A 23,857-nucleotide genomic window follows, 5' to 3' on the forward strand; every position below is an offset into this window, starting at 1 on the left:
GTCCTGTGAAGGACTGGCGCCCCCTCCAGGGTGTGTTCCCGCCTTGCGCCCAGTGATTCCAGGTAGGCTCCAGACCCACAGCGACTCTGAACTGGATAAGTGGTTACACACGATGAATGACTGAGTGAATAGGATCCCAGATGTTGTCTTAAAGGCTTTATTAGTTGTATCAGGTGTGCTTCAAATAAAAGGCATCTTATACCTGGACTGGCTATGGGTTTGTATACGTGCTAATTACATGTTAGATATATGGCTAAGTCAAGAGAGTTGTTCAGAAAAGACAAGTGAATAAGTTAGCACCTTGCAAAAAGATATTATAGGTACTGAATGTTTCTAGAGATAAACTTTAAAAACATAGTTACTGGTTCAAAATTAAAGTAACGTGGAATATACTCCCTGAATGTGGCAGAAAGAGGAAGCTCTCCCCGGCTGCCACTAGATCCCTGAGGGGGCCAGTGAAAATTTGGTGGCAGCAGGTACAGGAGTTTGTTTGTACAGTAAGATGCATACTAAATGCTGATGTCTCCATACCCAGAATCCAAGGTGCATACCTCTACTGCCCCAACGGCACAAGAAAGGCCAGCTCCAGCATGCTCACAACCACATAAATAAACCACAGATGTTTTGGGATTCCGTTCTAGGAGCGATGAAACAAAACTGATTTTTCAGGCCTATATCCAGTGGTATGTCTGGAGGAGGAAGGATGAAGCATATGTTGAAAAGAACACCCGGCCTACAGTGAAGCATGGTGGTGGATCAGTGATGCTCTGGGGCTGCTTTGCTTCTTCTGGCACTGGAAACTGGGGCGAGATGGATTCAGTCAAGTATCAGGAAATCTTACGAGAACACGTCATGGCGCCTTTGAGAAAACCAAAGCTCAAAAGCATACTTCAAGGTTTGGTTTCAGAATAAATCCAGACCATTGTTGTGTTTGTTTTGCTTGGTTTAACCTCATGTTTGTCCTCTCTGTGATTGGAGAGACTCAGATGAGGAGACGGAACAGTTCTAAAATGTCTGCCCTCTGTGTAAGATGCAGCGCAGTATGAGAACAGCTTGTTTTCTTCCAGGTTTACTCAATTAGGCAGCTCTCAGCAACAGACCGGGTGGTGCTGTTTCTCAGTATGTGGGTTGGTGGTTACCAGATCCACAAATGTAATGTACATATGCTGTACATTTAATTTAAAAAACGCTGCTCTGCTCATTCAGGAATTCTTTTAGGAGGTGAAGGCGCTCCATGGTTTCTGTTCAGTTTGTTTTTGCCCCTCAGGACTGACAGTGACAAGAAAGACCATGTGATGGGCATCTGCCTTGTCACTGTGGCAATCAGAGCATCAATTTCCAGCTCACACATATTTACTCAGTCACGCACAGGACGAAGTTGTCCCAGTGGTACACAAATGAGGAAACGCTGCTTGTTGAGACACAGAATCACTTGCCTCTGATTCTAACTGAGGCATTTTTCATTTTTAATTCAGCTTTCATCAGCTATTACACTGGCTCACGCTTTCCTCCTTCAGCAGATGGAGAGGGGCTGCTGGGGCTCTTTAAGACAGTAACTTGTGAGAATTTCTCTTCAAAGTCTCCTCTGTCCTTCACCTCAGAGTGTCTGCTTTTCTTCTGCCAACACATCTTTGGAAGGAAAGGTTTTTAGCCCTGATTTAATGCTTGGCAAAATCTGTTGTGTGAAGTTTGTAATGTAAGGGCAACCGAGGTAAAGGCAAAGCTACAGTCATTATTATAATATTAATGTACCTGCTAGGGATGTGCACAGCTACTCGAGTACTCTATTAACCATTTAGATTTCATTGTTTGGAATCCATTCCAACTGGAATGTCGTTTATAATGAGAAATCACAGCCGGCAGCACTTTGTCTTGGAAAACTGTTTACATCCACACCATAAAAATGTAATTCCCTCACATTGAAATACTACCACAACTTCTCACAGGGCAGAGAGCTATGCTGCCCCTCTATTCTGAAGCAGGTTGTTTACAACTGATGAGCGATGTTGAGCCAGAGAATGTTTCCTCACCATTTGCTGCACTCCAGTCTGTTTGCATGTTCATAGCCAGAGTAATGTGTTTACGAAGCCCCATTGTCTGTAAATGGGTAAAAAAAAAACAAATTGGCTCAGTCAGGTATGCTAGACTCTTTCTCGCTCTCTCTCGCTCAGTTTTGCTCGCTCACTTGCTCAAAGCATTTAGGAGATTTTCAGACAATGACCAACAAACAAAGATGAGGATATTGCTTTATTCCTGATCCATAAGTGAGATGGAATTGGCTCTAAATTCAGGAGAATGCTAACTGCATAAGAGTAAACACGGACATAAAGTGCTACAAACTATTTAGTTACAGATAGAGTTTCTGTTGTAATTCAAACGGTGAAAAAAAACTTACATGCAAATTAAATTTCAGCCATGTACATTCATTCATTATCTGTATTCGCGCTATTCCAGTTCAGGGTCGCAGTGGGTCCAAAGCCTACCTGGAATCATTGGGCGCAAGGCGGGATTACACCCTGGGCGCCAGTCCTTCACAGGGCAACACACACACTCACACACTCACACCTACGAACACTTTGAGTCACCAAACAGACAGTCACCCGGAGGAAACCCACACAGACACAGGGAGAACACAACACACTCCTCACAGACAGTCACCCTGAGGAAACCCACACGGACACAGGGAGAACACAACACACTCCTCACAGACAGTCACCCGGGGGAAACCCACACAGACACAGGGAGAACACACCACACTCCTCACAGACAGTCACCCGGAGGAAACCCACGCAAACACAGGGAGAACACACCACACTCCTCACAGACAGTCACCCGGAGGAAACCCACGCAGACACAGGGAGAACACACCACACTCCTCACAGACAGTCACCTGGAGGAAACCCACGCAGACACAGGGAGAACACACCACACTCCTCACAGGCAGTCACCCGGAGGAAACCCGTGCAGACACAGGGAGAACACACCACACTCCTCACAGACAGTCACCCGGAGGAAACCCACGCAGACACAGGGAGAATACACCACACTCCTCACAGACAGTCACCCGGAGGAAACCCACGCAGACACAGGGAGAACACACCACACTCCTCACAGACAGTCACCCGGAGGAAACCCACGCAGACACAGAGAGAACACACCACACTCCTCACAGACAGTCACCCGGAGGAAACCCACGCAGACACAGGGAGAACACACCACACTCCTCACAGACAGTCACCCGGAGCGGGAATCAACCCCCCCACACTTATGGTTTTGTATTGTCTTGTACTGCATTGTATTGTATTGTATTGTACTGTATGGATATTGTTTTGTATTTTCTTAGCCATATCTTTTGCACTTTAATGTGTGTGCACTGTTTTATGTTGCACTAGCTTTGCACTAGTTGCACTTTAATGTTGGGTATTGTTTTATGTAGCACCTTGTTCCTGGAGGAACGCTATTTCGTTTCACTGTGTATTGTAAACACTGTATACTGCTGATAATGACAATAAACTTATTGAACTTGAACTTGAACCCACAACCTCCAGGTCCCTGGAGCTGTGACTGCGACACTACCTGCTGCACCACCGTGCCGCCCCTTCAGCCACGCACAAAATGTATTTATTTTTTTACAGACTTCAAACATAGTGTTCCTCATTAAAAGACACCAAGAACTGAATGTAAACAAACCAGCGAGCAGACGTTTCCTTTAAAGACCTTACAAAGGGAGCTAGTGTCATGAAAATAAAACTTAAGCCCCTGAACTGATTTAACTAGATTCCTACATGACACAAGTGATGTGTGTCTTTGCCTCCACTGCACCCAGTGATACTGTGATGGCTTTGAACGCAACACGACCCTGATCAGGATGAAACAGTTACTCAAAATCACAATACAAATGAATGTGAAATTTCTTGGAGGTGACGGGCTGAAAGTCAAGTGTAACAGAGCAGGGCTGAGGGCTAAAGAGAGAAAGAGAATCAATTTCCCAATTTAAATCAAATCAAGCCTGTGTTTCTGTTGTTGAAAAGGAGGCTAAACCCACACTCGACAAAACAAACGAGTGCTGACAGTAGATGCAGCCAAGGCTTGGCAAAGCATTAGAAACTCAAACCATTTCATGACAACTGTGTCGCAGACTTTATTCATTTATGTGGGTTTGGGAGGCTGGCATCAGCCTTTCTTTATTTGCTGTGAATTGATGCTCAAATAAAAGAACAACCTACAAAGTTGAAAGTAGCAATCATTTTTTTTGGAATGATGTACAAGCATTAAACTTGTCTAAAAATACCTGTAATTTTTTAAACATTGCAAGAGAAAACAGTGCTGTGCAAAATCAGAGATCACATTTAAATAGAGGTTAGACAGAATTTACAAGACATAAATGATTTTAAAGTGAGAAAATATAAATCACTTAATTTGAGGATCTAGAGCCCACGAACCAGGAGAAAACAAGAGCAACAATGGCTAAAAACCAGAGCTTCTGCTTCTTGCTCCTCACTGCTGTGCGCTCAGGGTCAGGGTGAACAGTGAGCGGCTCGTTATCATTTAAAGGAACAGGCGCTTTCAGACAGGGACGACGCTGCTGTGGAGAATGCCTTGTGGTATTTTGACCAAAGCAAGTCACAAACATTTCATCCATTCATCCATTATCCACCGCTTATCCGGGTCCGGGTCGTGGGGGAAGCAGTCCGAGTAAAGAAACCCAGACCACCCACACCCCAGCCACTGCTTCCAGCTCCTCCGGGGGTATACCGAGGCGTTCCCAGGCCAGTCGAGACATGTAGTCTCTCCAGCGTTTTCTGGGTCTTCCCCGAGGCCTCCTCCCTGTTGGACACGCCCGGAACACCTCACCAGGAAGGTGTCCAGGAGGCATCCGGACCAGATGCCGGAACCACCTCAACTGGCTCTTCTCGACGTGTTTTCAGGCATTTTCCGACGTAAAACCTGTGTCAAGTCTAGGCTGTGGTGACCCCTGGAGGGCGCAGCCGAAAGTGAAACAATAACTTATAAACCTTCAAGTTCAGTCTTTGAAGTTGGTTGTAGAATCCTGGATACATCTAGTGATGTTGAGGTCTTGTTTCTTTTTGTATCTTCATTGTTTTAAGCCAGTTTCTTTTTCTTTATCCTTTTTTTTGTCTGTTTCCTTTTCACCAAAAAAGATGGTTTTGCAAATATTCCGAATAGCGACAAACATTCACACATTCCGGCGTCAGCCCTGGAGTTGTTCAGGTTTCTGATTCTTGTTCTTCTTTCCATGCTCCCTGTGTGTCTTCTGAATGTGGTGTTGGAGCTTTGGGAAGAGACAGAGGCCGATGTGTGACTGTGTTTTGTTCATTTGTTCATGCTAATGAACACATCTCGTATAGGTGCTGCCGTTGATGTGGTGCGGGGGAGGGGTGAAATGTGTCCAACACCTCCAGGATCTGTGTCCCAGTTCTGTTAGTGGGCCGAATTGTGTTTGATTTATTTGATTATATTTATTTATTTGTGTATGTAATGCCTCCTTTCCCTGCAGTTCATCCTTCCTTTCGGTTCAGTGGAGTTTTAGCCCCCTCTTGGCTTAATAGCATTCAGTGCTTTGCTTAACAAATGAGGTTCAGCCAGTTACCAAGGATACTGATTCTCTCCTCCACTACAGCCCAGCCTCTCTCTCTCTCTCTCACTCGCTCTCTCTCGCTGTGCTTCGTTCTTCTCACCTATCTCAGTTTTCTGCTTTTCCATCCTCCTCTCTCTCTCTTTCTTTCTTTGTCTTCCTCTACAGGAGTAAAAATAGGACTCTTCCCCTCCATTGTCCACATGTTTTATTGTTTCTGTACTCAGGGAAGAAAGCTGATTTTATCTAATGGACAGAGTGAGAAAGACAGAGTGTTTTTGGACGGTGGAGAGAGGAAGCTGGTGCAGATCCCAAGGCAGATACACTCTGACTTCTCTGATCTGATCACAGCTTAATGAAGTTTCATCCCATTAGTGTGAAACACAGATGACGAATTATAATAGAAGCTCTATCCTGAATTAGTATTCGTCGTTAGGCACGGCTTCACCAGGAGCAGGATTAGAGGTGTACGTTTTTATTGATAGCAGTATCAATATAAAGATCTAGAGTATCGACTGATCTGTAACGATAACTAACCAATCACTCACTCTCTTCCTCCAGTGATTCGGCCTCACGTTTCCAAACCCCCACGTTTCTGACACATTGCGGCCTGGATGTGTCTGAGGTTCTGTGCTAAACTGAATTTAATCGGCTGCCTCCATTTTGTGGACATGTTCTATGGAGCGTACACTTCGACATAGGGCTGGGCAATAATTCAATATCAGTATATATTGCAGTATGAATATATTTTAATATACATTATTTACAGCATCTCTCACTGCCTGACTTCGGTTCATTACACTCAGCTATAAATTTAGTTTAAAATATTAATATTGACAGGTGCAGTCACACAGCTGAAGGGACCTGGAGGTTGTGTGTTCGATTCCCGCTCCGGGTGACTGTCTGTGAGGAGTGTGGTGTGTTCTCTCTGTGTCTGCGTGGGTTTCCTCCGGGTGACTGTCTGTGAGGAGTGTGGTGTGTTCTCCCTGTGTCTGCGTGGGTTTCCTCCGGGTGACAGTCTGTGAGGAGTGTGGTGTGTTCTCCCTGTGTCTGCGTGGGTTTCCTCCAGGTGACTGTCTGTGAGGAGTGTGTTCTCCCTGTGTCTGCGTGGGTTTCCTCCGGGTGACTGTCTGTGAGGAGTGCGGTGTGTTCTCACTGTGTCTGCGTGGGTTTCCTCCGGGTGACTGTCTGTGAGGAGTGTGGTGTGTTCTCCCTGTGTCTGCGTGGGTTTCCTCCGGGTGACTGTCTGTGAGGAGTGTGGTGTGTTCTCCCTGTGTCTGCGTGGGTTTCTTCAGGGCGACTGTCTGTAAGGAGTGTGGTGTGTTCTCCCTGTGTCTGCGTGGGTTTCCTCCGGGTGACTGTCTGTGAGGAGTGTGGTGTGTTCTCCCTGTGTCTGCGTGGGTTTCTTCTGGGTGACTGTCTGTGAGGAGTGCGGTGTGTTCTCCCTGTGTCTGCGTGGGTTTCTTCAGGGCGACTGTCTGTAAGGAGTGTGGTGTGTTCTCCCTGTGTCTGCGTGGGTTTCCTCCGGGTGACTGTCTGTGAGGAGTGTGGTGTGTTCTCACTGTGTCTGTGTGGGTTTTCTCCGGGTGACTGTCTGTGAGGAGTGCGGTGTGTTCACACTGTGTCTGCGTGGGTTTCCTCCGGGTGACTGTCTGTGAGGAGTGCGGTGTGTTCTCACTGTGTCTGCGTGGGTTTCCTCCAGGTGACTGTCTGTGAGGAGTGTGGTGTGTTCTCCCTGTGTCTGCGTGGGTTTCCTCCGGGTGACTGTCTGTGAGGAGTGTGGTGTGTTCTCCCTGTGTCTGCGTGGGTTTCTTCTGGGCGACTGTCTGTGAGGAGTGTGGTGTGTTCTCCCTGTGTCTGTGTGGGTTTCCTCCGGGTGCTCCGGTTTCCCACAGTCCAAAAACACATGTTGGTAAATGGATTGGCAACTCAAAAGTGTTCGTAGGTGTGAGTGGATGTATGTGTGTGTGTCTGTGTTGCCCTGTGAAGGAGTGGCACCCCCTCCAGGGTGTATTCCCCCTTGCGCCCAATGATTCCAGGTAGGCTCTGGACCGCAGTTTTTTCTGTGGTATTTATAATGTTCATGTAGGGCTGGACAATAAATGAATATCAATATATATCACAATATAAAATGGTTCAATAACAATGATGTGATTTTTAAACACATTTTGTTTATTTCAATATACATTATTTACAGCATCTGTCACTGACTGACAGTCATCACAGGGCGTGTTCAGTGATCAATTAAAAATGTAGTATAAAAATATTAATATTAACAAATATGTTTTTGTTTGATGGTGATGTCATATTTCTTGTTTGTTCTTGGCAGTTGTTTGGTGGATTTTATACCATTCATATCGATATCGGAATGATATCCTATAAATATTGTTGCTGTATTGTCCAGCCCTACTTTGGAATTCAGCCCTGTAACGTATTTATCATGAAATGCATGAAAAGACCCTATAAGAGATTCATTTCTAAAGTTGCTGTAGAAGACTACAGTGTCATTGTTGTTTTAGTCACAGAAATAACTACCCAATCCGGTCCTGCACTAAAATCATTAAGAATAAAATGCCAATCGATGCTTTAAAGTGGTGCCTTGTGAAGTCACTCGACAGAGTAAGTGTCAGACAGCTCTCGGATCATTGTTCAGAGTTGGCTGCCGCTGTTCTGCCCTGTCGTTCTGCATGACCGAGCTGTGTTTGTGTTTGTTTGTGGTGGCAGGTGCTGAACCCAATGGGCTGGGACGCTTTCGGCCTGCCTGCAGAGAACGCTGCTATTGAGCGGGGTCTGGATCCTGAGGACTGGACTAAGAGGTGAAAGAACACGTCCTCTCACTCAGGAGTTTTCTCTGTTTATTACCTTCTCTGTTTTCTCATCCTTGTTTCTAGTCCAGGGTTTTTAAAGAGTAATTAACACTAAATTATATTATTTGATTTAAGCATCTATTCTGCATCCAAAGTCTTGGTACGCTCACTGACGTCTGCCCATGTTACCCCCATTATTCAGCCTCTCAACACGGCCTTGCAGCTGCCTACCTCTGATTTACTATGCCTTACGCAAGCTAAGGTCCTCAGATTCTGGTGGTCTAGCTATCCTTTAGATTCAGGCTCTCCACAATGGGTGGTAGGTCTTTTAGTGTTGCTGTCCCCACCCTCTGGAGCTCTCTACCCTCTTCTATTTCATTCTCCAGTTTCAGAACCATGCACCTTTTTTCTGAATACTTTCACACCTTCTAATCTGTTTTAATACTAAAATTCATTAATTAATTAATTCATTCATTCATTCATTCATTATCTGTAAGCACTTATCCAGTTCCGGGTCCAGTTCTGGTTCCAGAGTCTACTCGGAATCATTGCTCGCAAGGCAGGAACACACCCTGAAGGGGGCGCCAATCTTTAGCAGGGCGACACACACTCACACCTACGGATACTTTTAAGTCGCCAATCCACCTACCAACGTGTGTTTTCTGATTGTGAGAGGAAACCCGGGAAAAAAAAAGCACCTGGAGGAAACCCACTCGGACACAGGGAGAACACACCAAACTCAACAGGAACAGGACTCAAACCCAAAACTTCCAGGTTCTACCTGCTGCAGCACAGTGCCTCCCCAGTAAAAATGATTATTATTGTAGTTGTTCAAACACAGAGCCTTAAAAAAAACACAAAGTAAGTTGCAGAGTGAAATTAATTAACAGCACTGTCCTCAGAGGAACAGGGAGGTATTTTTCTACCCTTCTTTAAAAGTTACATAGCACAGTTTCTGCACTGCTGGGCCAGGAGTAGTACCGACAGAGGCCCTATTCTCACTATTACAGCTCCATAGATCATCACAGTGATTTCTAAGCTGTAATTTTATGGTATAAATACTACTTAGTGTTCCTTTAATAAACTGTTTACCACTCAGCTGTGGGTTTCTTCTTACTCAAGACCCTGAAAAATCTTTCCAAATTTATTACCATAAGTATGTGGTGCTTCACCTGTGTTTACAGTGTAGGGGGACTCCTATCCGTCTCACTCCCAAGCTCTTAAAAGGCTCTCCTCAGTGGAAAAGTGGTGGAGGAGGTCCCCGCGGACAACAGCATTTCTGCTCCGGCTGCACACAGCGAGTTCCAGCCAATGGTGAGTATGTTGAACCCTGGAGGCAGCAGTGGAGCAGTGAGCTGTCGACAGAGCTTACTGTGCTAACCTTCAGCTGCTATTCTGCTTCTCCTGGCTGTTTGCAGCTGGAGCAGGGGTCCCGTGGTCCTCGGGGCTCTCCGCGTCAGGCTTTAAGAGAGGAGTATGGAGTACCAGATTTTCCCAGAGCAGTCAATCTGCCAGGGCCAACGATGTTTGAGTGGGATGAATATTACTGTCACTGTTGGCGCACCAACTGCACAACCACCGCTTCTTTTCAAACCGCTAACACCGCAGCACCGGACGGTTCAACACGCTTGGAGGAGATCAGATCTGGACCACTACACCACAGAGGAGCCCCTAACGTTTAAACATCCTGAGTGACAGTAATGACACTCGTTTGCCCAGCCTTGCTGAGCCAGGACATTGTTTTGTCCTTCGTCTTAAGCTCAGTTACAGTTTCAAGGCCAAATAACTGATAGTATTTGTCAAATAAAAGACAGAGTGAAGGAAAGAGCTACCCCTAATTTCTATAAATCAATCTCAGTCACAGTGGCAGTTCAGGATTTATGGGTCAGTTTAATACATTGTTTAGCACTGCCTCAGATGCTGGTACTGTGAGAGGATAAAGGGGAGCCAGAGACCAATGAACTGGTGATATATAATCTGTAATAATAAAGGTCTAAAGTATCATCTTATCTTTTCCATCCTTTCTCTCTCTCTCTCTCTCTCTCTCTTACTCTCTCTCTCTCTCTTACTCTCTCTTTCTCTCTCTCTCTCTCACTCTCTCTTTCTCTCTCTTCCTCTCTCTCTCTCTCCCTCTCTCTCTCTCTCTCTGTCTTTTTCTCTCTCCCTCTCTCTTCCTCTCTCTCTCTCTTACTCTCTCTCTCTCTTACTCTCTCTCTCTCTTACTCTTACTCTCTCTTCCTCTCTCTCTCTCTCTCTCTCTTCCTCTCTCTCTCTCTCTCTCTCTCTCTCTCTCTCTCTCTCTCTGTCTTTTTCTCTCTCCCTCTCTCTTCTTCTCTCTCTCTCTCTCTCTCTCTCTCTCTCTCTCTCTCTCCCCAACAGGTTGGTGTCCTTATTTCTCCTTCTCTCACACATGCTCTTGTATGAATGATTTGTTTATATTACATAAATTCTGATATATACAAATACATACACACCACCACCCCATCAGTCCATCATCAGGCCCCAATCTTTACTTTATAATCCCACTCAGTGTCTGTCTGTCTCTCTCTCTCTCTGTCTCTGTCTCTACAGTAACATCCAGTCTATGCGAGAGCAGCTCGACAGCCTGGGGCTCTGCTTTAATTGGGACCGGGTGAGTTAGTAGAGGTGTGTGTGTGTGTGTGTGTGTAGTAGGCGTGGGTGGTCCTCATTTTGAGGGGACTGCCATTGCCTCACAGGTTCTTCACCGGGCACACGTTGTAACCCTACATTTGTTACAGTGAAGCCCACTAACCTTGCGTCATTCCTTCACTCATAATATTGAGTCTTAAGAGTTAATGTAGCAGTGAATGTGGTGGTTACCATGTGAACAGACCACCGCTGCTCCCGGTAACGACTCTAAAGTCCCTCTCTTCCCGAGCTCCAGGCATGCAGTCATGACTTCCTCAAATAATGACTTCATATCAGTCGTGTCCATAATTATTGATTACAGTAGTGCTTGAGTGGTGTGTGTGTGTGTGTGTGTGTGTGAGAAATTACAGGTGTTTTGACGAGTAATGAAGGACTTTCTTGAGATTAAATAAAACTACAGAATAATTACCATAATTCATAGCCTTTCAGAAATGTTATAGGATTTAATAAAAAGTTATAAAAAATTGAAAAGACAGTGGAAAAAAAACACAGTAGTATTTTAAAGATTCCAGAATGCTTTAATAAAACATACTAGTTCAAAACATAACAGAGATCTGGGTTCGAGCCTCCTTTGGGCAAGCTGTATGAAAATATATTTAAAAAATATGAAGTAAAATAAATAAATAAAATAAAAAAAAAAAACAATAACAGTCATCCATAGGTTTTCCAAGCTTTGTAAATATTGTAATATGAATAAAACCTAACAACAATAACCCACCGGTCACAGACAGAATATATGGCTTTGTTTTGATTCAAATGTTCTTTCGTTGTCGCTCTGGTCATGGTTTAATTGTAATGTGTTGACAGGAGGTCACTACTTGTCTGCCGGACTACTACAAGTGGACGCAGTACCTGTTTGTGAAGATGTATGAGGCTGGACTGGCCTTTCAAAAAGAGGTAAAACAGATCATTAGTGAATGTTGGCTGCAGAACTTGTAGCTCTGCATTTCAACTGAGTGGGGCACATCGAGGCACACCCTACTGTGGCTCTCACTGAATATTTGTGGCTGGAAGGTATGGAGTTTGCTTGTATAAGCCATGTGTCTGCCATATAGATGTGGAATGTGTTTGACGGCCTTTCATCTGCCTGAAAGAAACAGTGAGCTTTTCTCTTACCTGGCAACGCTCTACTGAGAGGGCTGAGTTCACTACAGTCTGTCCGTCAGCACCAAGTGCACAGGTGCCCAGCTGGCACCCAACACTTCAACACGCAGAATTATCTACACTTCCAGGCTGCCTTCAAAAAACACTAGGTTGTTGTTTTTTTACCTTAAAATTACAGCTCAGCACTGCAGAAAACAGACTATGTAACTTATAGAGGACAATGCTGTAAAATTGAATCACCTTGTGTTACTTTAAATGGGACATATTATTGAAAAAAAAAATCACTTGTACATGTGCACTTCTATCCCCTATAAGCATCTCAATTATTCACACGCATTGATGTATTTCACGTCCAGCCAATATGAACTGACTCTGGTTGGAGAGAAACATAAGTTGGTGTTTGTCCTGAAGATGTTGGACTTTGGTTAGAACGTCAGGATCTTTGAATTTAGGTCTTCACAAAATAAAGGCTTAGAAATCTGTTAGTAGCATTTGCCACTGCACATTGCAAAGTCTGGCAACATCCTAGCAACCACCTGGGATACCGTTGCAGCCGCTAGCAACACCAGCACAACCACCACGTGTTAATGACACGCCAAAAGGCAGTAGCATAGCATACACCATAGCAGCCACCTAGCAAGTCTCTTGCAACCACTACGCATCATTTCCTGTATAATTTGAAAATTGACAGGGCATTGGCCAAATGGTTAGAGGACCAGGCTTGGTACCATTGAGCAAGGCACTGAACCCCCAAATGCTCCCCGGGCGCCAGGCCAGGGATGGCTGCCTGCTGCTCTGATTGTGTGTTCACAGCCCCTAGTGCACTTGTGTGTGTGTGTGCGTGTATGTGTGTGTGTGTGTGTGTATTCACTGCCACAGATGGGTTAAATGCGGAAGACACATTTCCTTGTATGTTGTACAATGACAAATAATTGCACACTATCATTATTATTAAAATCTGTTGTTTACATGTCAATAGTTCATAATGATAGAACTAACTTTACTAATATGAACTTACTTTGAAAGTTAAGATGGTTTTCGCTTGCTTCTGCAGATTTACTATGTTAACGATTTGATGGCATTCAGCCACGGTAGGTTCATAAAGATGTTGGGTATTTTGTTCTGGATCATGGCCTTCATTGCAGCTCATGTCAGACGTATTGAATAGAGCTCCATCTCTCCAGAGAACACAGTCTAATTGCTTTACATCCCAATGCCTGCAACCTTCATACCACTATAGCTGATGAGCACTGGTGACCTTCCATTTCTGTGTCACTGCTGTGCAGAACGTTCTATGTAATGTGACGCTTTTCTCTTGAGATCATACAAAAAGTGTGGCCAAAGATGTACCTCTGTGTTCACTGTGGCTGCACCTCAGAGAGCTCCTCACAAATTAAAGGGTGTACCAAGTATTGATGTTGGTAAACAGTGAAATAGTCACTCAACACATGTAATTATTTCTCTCTCTCTCTTTTTTTGCTTTGTCTCTGTTCAGGCGCTGGTGAACTGGGACCCAGTGGACCAGACAGTTCTGGCTGATGAGCAGGTGGATGAGAACGGTTGCTCGTGGAGATCTGGAGCTCCTGTGGAGCAGAAGCTTCTCAAGCAATGGTTTATTAAAACCACCAACTACGCCAAGGTGAATTTGTGTATATGACCATCTTTTGCCTCTTTTGCCCAGAGCACACTGACCCAACTTACTTAACAAACCAGAGAAAAAATAAAAACAAGAGGTCTGGTAGGTGTGCCTGAGTTTCATTAACGTGAAATTCCACCAAGATTTGTGACGCCAACCACTGCATCTTTTTAAACTGCAGCTAAGACAACATCTCTGGGGAGCTGAACGCACTTGGAGGAGAACAATAATCTCTTACGTTAGCTAACAGGAAGGCTAACGGTCACAAGATAGAAATACAAACTGTCCAGCTGTAATTGTTCAATCCGTGTCCTCCTATTGTAACAGCGTCTTTGAATTATTGAAAAGTGCTTTATAAATATCATTTATTATTATTGTAAACACCAATGGACTGCAAAAGTCTAGCCACGTCCTAGCAACTATCTGTGATATAAGCAAGCTACATCACAGTAACACCACGGATACAATGGAATAACAGCAAATGCTTAGCAGCAGACTAACAGCACATTAGCAGACACATGGAATGCAATGGAACTGCAAAAACAATATAGTAACCACCACAGATAACATAGCAAACCTGTCAGCAACAAAAAGTAACAACCTGGCAACCACTAGGAACACCGTACTAACAAATACCTATAGTATGTAACACACTAGCTAGCAACAACCTGGTCTACACTATATGGATAAAAGTATTTTGAAACACCTCATAATCATTGAATTCATGTGTAAACTTAGGCCCTTTGTTTCAGTGAATGCTTAGTGAATGCTTGAGCATACCAAGATATTGTGGAACAATATGTGCTTTCAACTTTGTGGAAATACTTTGGACAAGAATGACTGTTCCAGAATGACTGTGCTCCTGTGCACAAAGCAAGGTCCATAAAGGCGTGATTGGGTGTCTTTGGAACGGAAGAACTTGATTGGTCTGCACACAGCCCTGACTTCAACCCCATCAAACACCTCTGGGACGATTTCAAATTAAGATTGTGAGCCACAGCCTTTTTGATGCCTGTGGATTGAGAATGGGATGTCGTAAAAGCACCTGTAGGTGTAATGTGTATGTGTCCCAATACTGTTGTCCATATACAATGCAATACAATAGCCTCAACCTAGCAACCACTTGGGACCAGTTTTAGGACGTCTGCATGTTCTTCGAGAAATGCACTTTCTAGTTTACACGATTAATATCTCTCCATTGCATGAGAAGGTGCAGTGTTTGCTTCGTTTTCTGCTCTTGAGGACTATAATAAAGGACAATGCAGTGGCAGGGCACTTAAGGATTCACTGAACATCTTAAATATCGCATTTTTATTGGCCTGACGTAAATCAAGACGTTATGGCTCTTTTATTCCTGCCACCCGTTAAGTAGTTGGGGACCACCCTGGACCTGTGCCAGTGCAGGGAATTTGATCACTGCTTAGTACGATGGATGCCACTATTTCCCTGAAGTGTCCTGTCAGGTGCAATAACTGTTAACTTTGTAAATGCAAATTTTTCTTCTAATTTCATGTATTAATTTTTTCAGACTAAAGCATGTTCTTGTTATAAACCAAATGACTTGCCTGTTGCCAAGGAGAGGTCTGTCAGGCTCTTATAATGTGCGGAGGAGCTATTCTCTTCCTTTCCCCAGGGACTGGGAACCTCGCCGTGACCTCTTTGTAGTTTGTCATGAAATAAAATGCTGGAGAGTGAAAGGTGTGAGCTTCAGCAGAGCAGCCACTGCGCTGTCACTAAACCAGTAGAATGAAATTCAACTCAGAGCAGTTGAGAAATGGGAATGACAAATGTTACTGAGTAAAAACAGGATACACTTGTGTTTTTGAGAAATGCTGGTTTTAAAACAACATCATCCCTTATTTATTGAATAGAATTATATCAAATATCTGTTGTAATACATTCATTGTTTAATTGCTTTGAATGGTAACAAAATGGTTTTTAAAAATGCCCTGTGGTGTCTAGGTAGATGCAGCTGAGCACTATCTCTCTCTGTTCAGGACTTCAGAAGCTTATCTGACAGCAAAATGTGTAGATCTGCCCTACAGTTGGGTCTCCTACCCTCCTATAAAAGTTACATAGTGCAGTTTTAGCAGTGCTGAGCCCAGAGCAATAATAACAGAGGCTTTCTGTTATAGGTCAGTGAAGCATCACAATTTCTTTGAAGATGAAAAAAAAAAGCTTTTTGTATGTTTCAGTCAGTAGAGGAGCTTGGGCTGTGTCCAAAATAGCACCATGTTCCTATATAGTGCACATCACAGGTAATCAGATTAAAACCAATGCAGCCAGACATTAATTAGATGGTAATTCGACAGGGAAATATTTAATTTAATAGACTACAATTGGTTTTCAATATATAGCACACTATATAAAGTGCAGAAACTGTTATTTTACACTGTGCCCAACAGAGGGTGTAGAGAGACATTTGGGATTTGGCCTTGACTTTGCTGCCATGCCAAAACATGATGGATCACTCATATTTTCAAACAAGGAATAGTAGTTTATTAAATTTTAAGCCAAACCAGAGGAATAATATAAACAGACAGCTGCGATAAAACATTATCCTCTAAAAATCTGTTCAACCCCCAGAGCTCAGGGACAACGGGATCAGATTATTATCTGTAAACAAGGAAAAAAATGAGATAAAAGAATATACGGCTTTGTGCTTGTAGTCTCTTACTCACTAAAACCATGAGTGAAATAACACGATTAATGAAGCTTGTCTATGATCTGCATATGAATGACTCACTCAGATTCAGAGCGGAGAAATGCACTGGTGTCTAACGTGCTAACAGTTTTCCATTAGATCCTATGATGAAAATGCTAATAAGGCTAACAGAGGATAACAGACATTTTCTGCTCGTTATGCAACATTGTGGGACATTGTTTGTTATAAGACTCTCTCCAGCAAAGGGAGATGCAATGTATCCATCTTTCCCAACTTTTTACATTATTGCCATGCTGAGAGTCAGTCCCCAATATGGCATCCACACCAAAACATCATGTGACTGCAACCAATGGATTTAACAGGCCATTTTGTTTTTGCCAAGTCATTGGTCAGGACTGTTTGGAAGTGGACATTAGGCCTTTAGATGTGCCTGAAGAGGCTGTGCTCAAGTTGACCAGTGGAGAGACAGAGCACAGGGACTTGCCTAATGCCAATCAGCCGAAGTACTGGCAGGCTGCACTTGTTCTGATAATCACAGTCTCGGTGCCTCATACAGACTGGCTGTTCTCTCAGCAGCACTGCCCGGCTGGGCCTGATTGATGAGGGCTCACCATGGCACTCCTGCTGTGCCCAGCTGAAGTGACTCAGTCTCTCCAGCTCTAGCTCAGTCCATCTGTGGGGAGCGACACAGGTGCTCTGTTTGGCTGGAAGTCGCCTCCTGATTGCAGCTGGTAAAGTTATGGCAAGAATGTCCCATAGACAGGAACTACAGTTTTCTGTTCGTACTTTACAGGAAAGAATATCCTGCTGATATTTGCATTGACAGATTTTACATTTTTGCTCTGGGGCTCCCCCTATAGTTGCAAAATATAATTCAATTTTACAGCACTGTCCAGAAATCAAGGGCGAGGGTGATGGTGTGAAGAGTACTTTCCTACCCTCCTCCAAATGTTACATAGCACAGAGCCAGGGGTAGCAAGTTAGAGACTCTATTCTCCTATTATAGGTCAGTGAATCATCACAATGACTTTTAAGCTGTAATTTTAAAGTAAAAATACTACCTAGTATTCCTTTAAACACTTAAATGAAACACAAGGGCCTCTCAATGATAAGTGGGAGAGAGGAAATTTCATAGTGTTTTACAATGTATAAGGGGCTGTTAGGATTCTCCTGCAAGTGTGTTGAACTGCCTTGTGCATCATGGAAGTAGCTGTTTAAAAAGGTGCTGTGGTTGGCTTCGCATTTCTCAGAGGACGAATGCATGTGCTTGCTTTCAACCTCCAAACTTGGTAACATAATGTGAAAGGGTCCAGAGTGAGTTCAAATTCAATAAGGCCCTTATTTAAGACGGGTAGCTGAGCCCTACCTGGTAGAAACAAATCTGTCCCTTCAGGTAAACCTTCAGGTGTCCCTTCAGAGATATTCAAGCACCACTGTAAGAAGGCTACAAACGGGTGTTCTACAAATCTACCAAGATCTGCAGCTTTCTGGTGTCCCTAGGAACAACTCACTCTCCAAACTTTTATTTGCATTACTCTGCCAAAGTCTTAAGCTGATTTGACACCAGAAGCTGTGCAGCAAGGAGCGACAGAACCATCCCGTGACGCTTGTTATTTCGCGCTAGACGCCACACATGCATCATAAGGCGAAAGCGGTTTCTGTTTCCCTAATCATTTTCCCATAAAAATACCATCTATAAAAGTCTTTATTACTTGTATAAGGTCAGTGTTTGCATTCTTGAAATGCTGCTACAATTTCTGCACAGAAAATGCTAGATTGCTGCATGCAGTATGTGTCAAAAATAGACCCAAAGCATATTTTTGTGCATCACATGCCTGTTACCGCCACTGTGCCACGTGATGCACACAGCCCTTGTGAAAGGCTACACTGATTAATATAGCAGCATTTTACCATGTCTGGTGTGAAATAAGCTTTATTATTTATAAAAAAAATAAATAATGGGTGGCATGGTGAAGCAGCAGGTAGCGTCGCAGTCACACAGCTCCAGGGTGACTGTCTGTGAGGAGTTTGGTGTGTTCTCCCTGTGTCAGTGTGGGTTTCCTCCGGGTGACTGTCTGTGAGGAGTGTGGTGTGTTCTCCCTGTGTCAGTGTGGGTTTCCTCCGGGTGACTGTCTGTGAGGAGTGTGGTGTGTTCTCCCTGTGTCTGCGTGGGTTTCCTCCGGGTGATTGTCTGTGAGGAGTGTGGTGTGTTCTCCCTGTGTCAGTGTGGGTTTCCTCCGGGTCACTGTCTGTGAGGAGTTTGGTGTGTTCTCCCTGTGTCAGTGTGGGTTTCCTCCGGGTGACTGTCTGTGAGGAGTGTGGTGTGTTCTCCCTGTGTCTGCGTGGGTTTCCTCCGGGTGACTGTCTATGAGGAGTGTGGTGTGTTCTCCCTGTGTCTGCATGGGTTTCCTCCGGGTGCTCTGCTTTCCTCACACAGTCCAAAAACACACGTTGGTAGGTGGATTGGTGACTCAAAAGTGTCCGTAGGTTTGAGTGTGTGTGTTGTCCTGTGAAGAACTGGCGCCCGCTCCAGGGTGTGTTCCCACCTTGTGCCCAGTGATTCTGGGTAGACTCTGACCGTGACCCTAAACTGAATAAGCGCTTACAGATAATGAATGATTGAATGAATTTAAAATAATTGATGTCCTCATTAACCTTGTATAAAATTATATATAAATACAATAAAAACTAAAACAGAAATACAGTAAAAGGATTTATTTTTCAAAAAGTAGTAGACGTGTTGTGTGATGAATTCTTACTTCTTATTAATATTAGTGTTTGTTGTTTGTTTGAGCAGATTAACTTTCAGTGCTGCAAAATAGCTTTCTTTATTATTTTCCCCTGTGCCGAAAACGTTTGGGATTTTTGTACAAAACAGAAAAAAGAGACCAACATCAGTGGGAGAACATCATTTACAGATTTCATTGCAAAATGGAAAGCAGGTCTCATTCTTAACATTAATGTCTTTTTCGACTAGAAATAGAATAAACAATGAGCTGTGTTTAACGCTGCACCTCTGGATCAGTATCATCCAGCTACACTTTTTGGTTGGAGGACTTGGGGAACGTATTTTTTTTGCTTTTGTCATGTTCTGGGCAGTCAGCTTCTTTAGAGCTCTCTGAAGCTGTTTGAGTGGGACCCAGTACTTTCTACTGTTTCCTTTGCATCTTTTCAGAAGCTAAGACTTTGATGGTGTGCTGTTGTATCTCTGTCTGTTGTCTCTCTGGCAGATGTTTGAGATGACAATGTGGGCCAGTGTGATCCTGTGATCTACAGAGGCTATCATTTGCACAGTGGTGGTGTGTGTGTGTGTGTGTGTGTGTGTGTGTGTGTGTGTGTGTGTGTATGTACAGTTATGTGCAGGAGGATAGAGAGAGCAGGAGAGTATCATTACTCACCTAATGGGCCAGACTGAGCACTCATTATTGAACCTATCTAATTGGAGTATGTGGGTGTGTGTGTGTGTGTGTGTGTGTGCGCACCTTCTTCTCTCCACCAGGAAAGGTGAAGTGCCAGTTTAAATATAAGTCCTTGAGAAAGTAATAGTTTGCACTGACATTAGTGTTGATTTGCGAAACCAAAGATGGATGTCCTGACTTGTATTTGCTGGGATCCTTGCTGCTTTATTGGCAGCTTCATGATCTGTGAAAGCCGTGAATCAGTCCCCTCTCTCTCCGTCTCTGAAACCCAGCCACTCTCAGACTGTAAACACAAGTGTTGCTCTTCTTCAACTTCATCACTTCATGCGCACCGTTTGATGCACATCCATTACTCTTATATAAATCATGCAGATTCCCCTCCGTCTGACGCACGTAGATAAACCCCTCTTCCCTGCCTCACTCCTCACTAGTTTCACATTGTCCACGGAGAGGTTCATAGCAGTGCGTGTTTCCATGGACACACTTTGAGAGACACTGTACATCTCTGTTAAAGCCTGTCTTATGAGAAAGTGTGGATGCTTTCTTTCCGAGGATGAAAAAGCCTGTCCTAAGTCTGATGTTGTTAAAATCGTTTTTGAAAAATAGAATCTTTTTTCCCCTCACCCTTAATTTAACTAAGGCTTGGAGTCTCAGGTCTGCTTCTTTACTTCAGTGCTGGAGCTACACTATAGGAAATAGATGGATGTTTAATGCAGTTATATCTCTAAAGAGCGCAGTTTTACTGCTCCAACATCCAACTCTGGGGGACTTTAAACTCCCTAAGCCTGTGGTAATCTGGGATTAATGCAGCTGCCCTGGAGTGTCTCATTTTATTTAATATGTTTCTGTGCTTTTCCATGGACATTAGAACGGTGGATACCTGTCGAAACTGGGGGTCTATTAGATGTATAGATTAGTCATGTTCTGGTTCTGGTTCTGGTTGATTCACAAACCCCACAGGTCAGTACACAGTGGCATTATACCTCTGTAGGCCACGGTTGGCTCTCTGCATGGAGACAACCAGTCAACTGTGTTTCAGAACAATCTGGATCTAACAATAGTTACGTATTTAGTTTTAACCCAAGTGTCCCTTGAAAGTGGACATTTTTTCCCCTTTGTCTGTGACATGCTTAGGTCAAAATACCACAGGGGTCAAACACAACAGCGTTCTCCTAATGTCTAAACAGCCCTGTTCAGAATGGCCAGTTTCCTTCATATGACAATGAGCCACTGTTCACTCCGCCCCAAGCACACAGCAGTGGGGAGCGAATAAGGATGCGTGGTATCCACTATTTTTCAGTCTGTGCTGAGTCTCATATTGTGCAGTTTAGCACTTCCCAACAGTACACGATGACACACTTGTTGACGATAAAAACTTGAGTCCGAGTGAAAGACTGGTGCTGGAGGAGCTAAAAAGTCAGAAAATAAGCTAAATTCTAGCACGGTTTATAAGCGTAGTGGGCTACCTAGGCTTCAATAAGTGAGTTTAATCTAAATGGCACAGCACAGACCGTGTTCTATTTAACTGAGTCTCAAATCACACACATTTACAGGATAAAACCTCATCTTTCAGCAAATAAATCAAGTGAAGGATCTTTTGAGTTTCTTTGTATTATTTCAGCATCCTTCCTCTCTCCTTTTAAACCAAACTCGACACTAAGATCACAACCGCGGTTACAAGCTACTGGGCTTGTAAATAAATATGTCAGTTTTATTTGAATAACACATTTAAAGGCTAAGCAGCAGCTCTATGAAAGTGTCAAACAAATAAATACAGTGGGATTTGAGTTCCTAACTTGTGTTTATTGATAGTCAGAAAACATGTTATTTCTTACTAATTGAAGGAATAAGGTTTAAAAGACCGTTGGTCCCCCCCCCCCCCCCCCCAACGGTGTTGGGAAACTCTTATAGGCGTCTTGCCTGCGACGTAGATGGTGGACAACAAAAACTGCACTTAATTTAATGCAAAATGACGAAAAGGAGTGTTTTTTTTGGCTGCAATCATTCAATGTACAGTGGGACATCTGTGAACAAATGACCCAAAGATCCCAAAATATCCAGAAAATGGACTAAATTTGTCAACTTTAAACGGGCACTTTGGAAAGGACCATCCGCTCACTCCGTTATCTGTAGCTCATTTCACTGGCGCTTTTCCAACAATATGGGCATGTAAGGACACCAACGAAAGGTGTTCAAGAGCCTCTGTAACATGGAGGTAAACAGGGTAAGGACACTCACTTCGCCTGTTTTAGTTGGTGTTAGTTAGCGTTAGCTTGACTCGCTAAACTCGGTGGCTCAGATTATACTCGGCTACGTAGCTGCATTACGGAGGTTTATAGTGTCGGATGAATTCGAGTTCGACTTCGATCACATTTACAAGAATAACGGTGCCTCTAAATTTGAGTTTAGCTTATTGCTAGGCTATTGTCATGAATAATGTTGGTTATTTAGCTAGATACTGTCATAACAGTCAGTCATAACGGTGTTTTACCGCGGTGTTGTTCAGCTGTTGTCCACCAGTGACGTCACGGTCGCGTTCAAGAATTTCCGTAGCGAACTCGGGTTTTTCCGTCAATTTAATAAAATTGTCAGTTTTAAAGCAAATTAAGCTGCTATCTTCATTTTAATTCATACTTATATATGTCAGGAACTACAATAATGTGAAATATTCATGGAGGTCCATTAAGTGGTGCTTAGCCTTTAAAGAACATAAATCAGTCCCCTGCAATGTGCCGCCCCAAAATGTTTACAGAGTGTGACATCACCAGTCAGAGAGCTCCTACAGCGGCCCCTTCATCTGGCTCCCTTAGATACCCATGACTGAATTCTTTGGCCTGGTACTTAGTGAGACACAGAACAGCAGAACACCAGACACATCACGATTTTTAAATCCCGCGGTACACATTATGTACAACACATCTTCACTGGGTTATTTTTTTCTCCGTCCTCATTCTCCGCACTCTCTGCTTGTTGGGTTTATTTTGCTTGGTTTAACCTTGTCTTTGCACTCTCACATAAAGGCGGGTCCTGTGCTATGATTGGAGACTCAGACGAGGGGGTGGGACAATACTGAAGTCTCCACAGAAGCAGAATAGAATCCGAATGACTTGGGCAGCTTACAAAGAACTGACTGGGGGTCTTGTTTCACTGTGTGTGTGTGTGTGTGTGTGTGTGTGTGTGTCATTGAACATTGCATATTTTAAGCTTCAGTTATATGTAGGTTGCTAGGAGTAGTTTTTCTGGACTAGGACACCAAAGATGTCTTGGTGAGGAACATTTACATAATCATATATTTAAGTGGTGGAATGTGATTTTTTCCCTCCACTGAATCATTGCTTTAGCCTGGTGTTGGCTGACGGAGTGTTGTTGTGACGGTTTGGCAGCTCTCGGCTGTGACTCAGGAGAAGCTGCGGAAGCTGAGAGGGTGATTTCAGAGATTTATCCCAGTTTTTCTGCTGATGGGATGATGGGATGTCTCTTAAATTCTGTTTTCTATCTAAGTTTTGGGAACCCCGGTCAAAGTGTTTTGTCTTAATTCCTACAGTGATGAAACCGAACAGTAACATTTCTGATTGTTTGATGTGTACATAGTACTATCACTGGACACTGTTAGAGTTAGATCTCAGTTGGAGGTATTGTTGTTATGGTGAGGGTTGAAACTGCAAGAGGAACAGAGGGAAATGTCCAGCAGACTTTTGTGTCTGTTTGGGTCCCCCAGGGGTCCTGACCCGGCGGCTCCTTGAGGTAAACAACAGAAACTATAATGAAAACTGTAGACACTTTTCTGCTAAGGTTCTGCTCTTTCTCTCTCTCTCTCTCTCTCTCTCTCTCTCTCTTGCTCTCTCTCTCTCTTGCTCTCTCTCTTGCTCTCGCTCTCTCTCTCTCTCTCTCTCTCTCTCTTGCTCTCTCGCTCTCTCTCTCGCTCTCTCTCTCTCTTGCTCGCTCTCTTTCTCTCACTCT

At 43.7% G+C, this 23,857-nt stretch overlaps 1 protein-coding gene across 1 annotated transcript in view; it reads left to right on the forward strand.

The window, feature by feature from the left end:
• lars2 (leucyl-tRNA synthetase 2, mitochondrial) overlaps window positions 1-23,857 on the forward strand; it is a 101,481-nt gene that overhangs the window by 17,794 nt on the left and 59,830 nt on the right. The window contains exons 4-7 of the mRNA XM_066683995.1: window positions 8,321-8,412; window positions 10,975-11,035; window positions 11,881-11,970; window positions 13,673-13,816. Of these exons, the coding sequence (XP_066540092.1) occupies window positions 8,321-8,412; window positions 10,975-11,035; window positions 11,881-11,970; window positions 13,673-13,816 (387 nt within the window). The remainder of the gene's footprint in view (window positions 1-8,320; window positions 8,413-10,974; window positions 11,036-11,880; window positions 11,971-13,672; window positions 13,817-23,857) is intronic.

The sequence above is a fragment of the Hoplias malabaricus genome, chromosome 10 (genome assembly GCF_029633855.1).
Source record: "Hoplias malabaricus isolate fHopMal1 chromosome 10, fHopMal1.hap1, whole genome shotgun sequence".
NCBI classification, from domain to species: domain Eukaryota; kingdom Metazoa; phylum Chordata; class Actinopteri; order Characiformes; family Erythrinidae; genus Hoplias; species Hoplias malabaricus.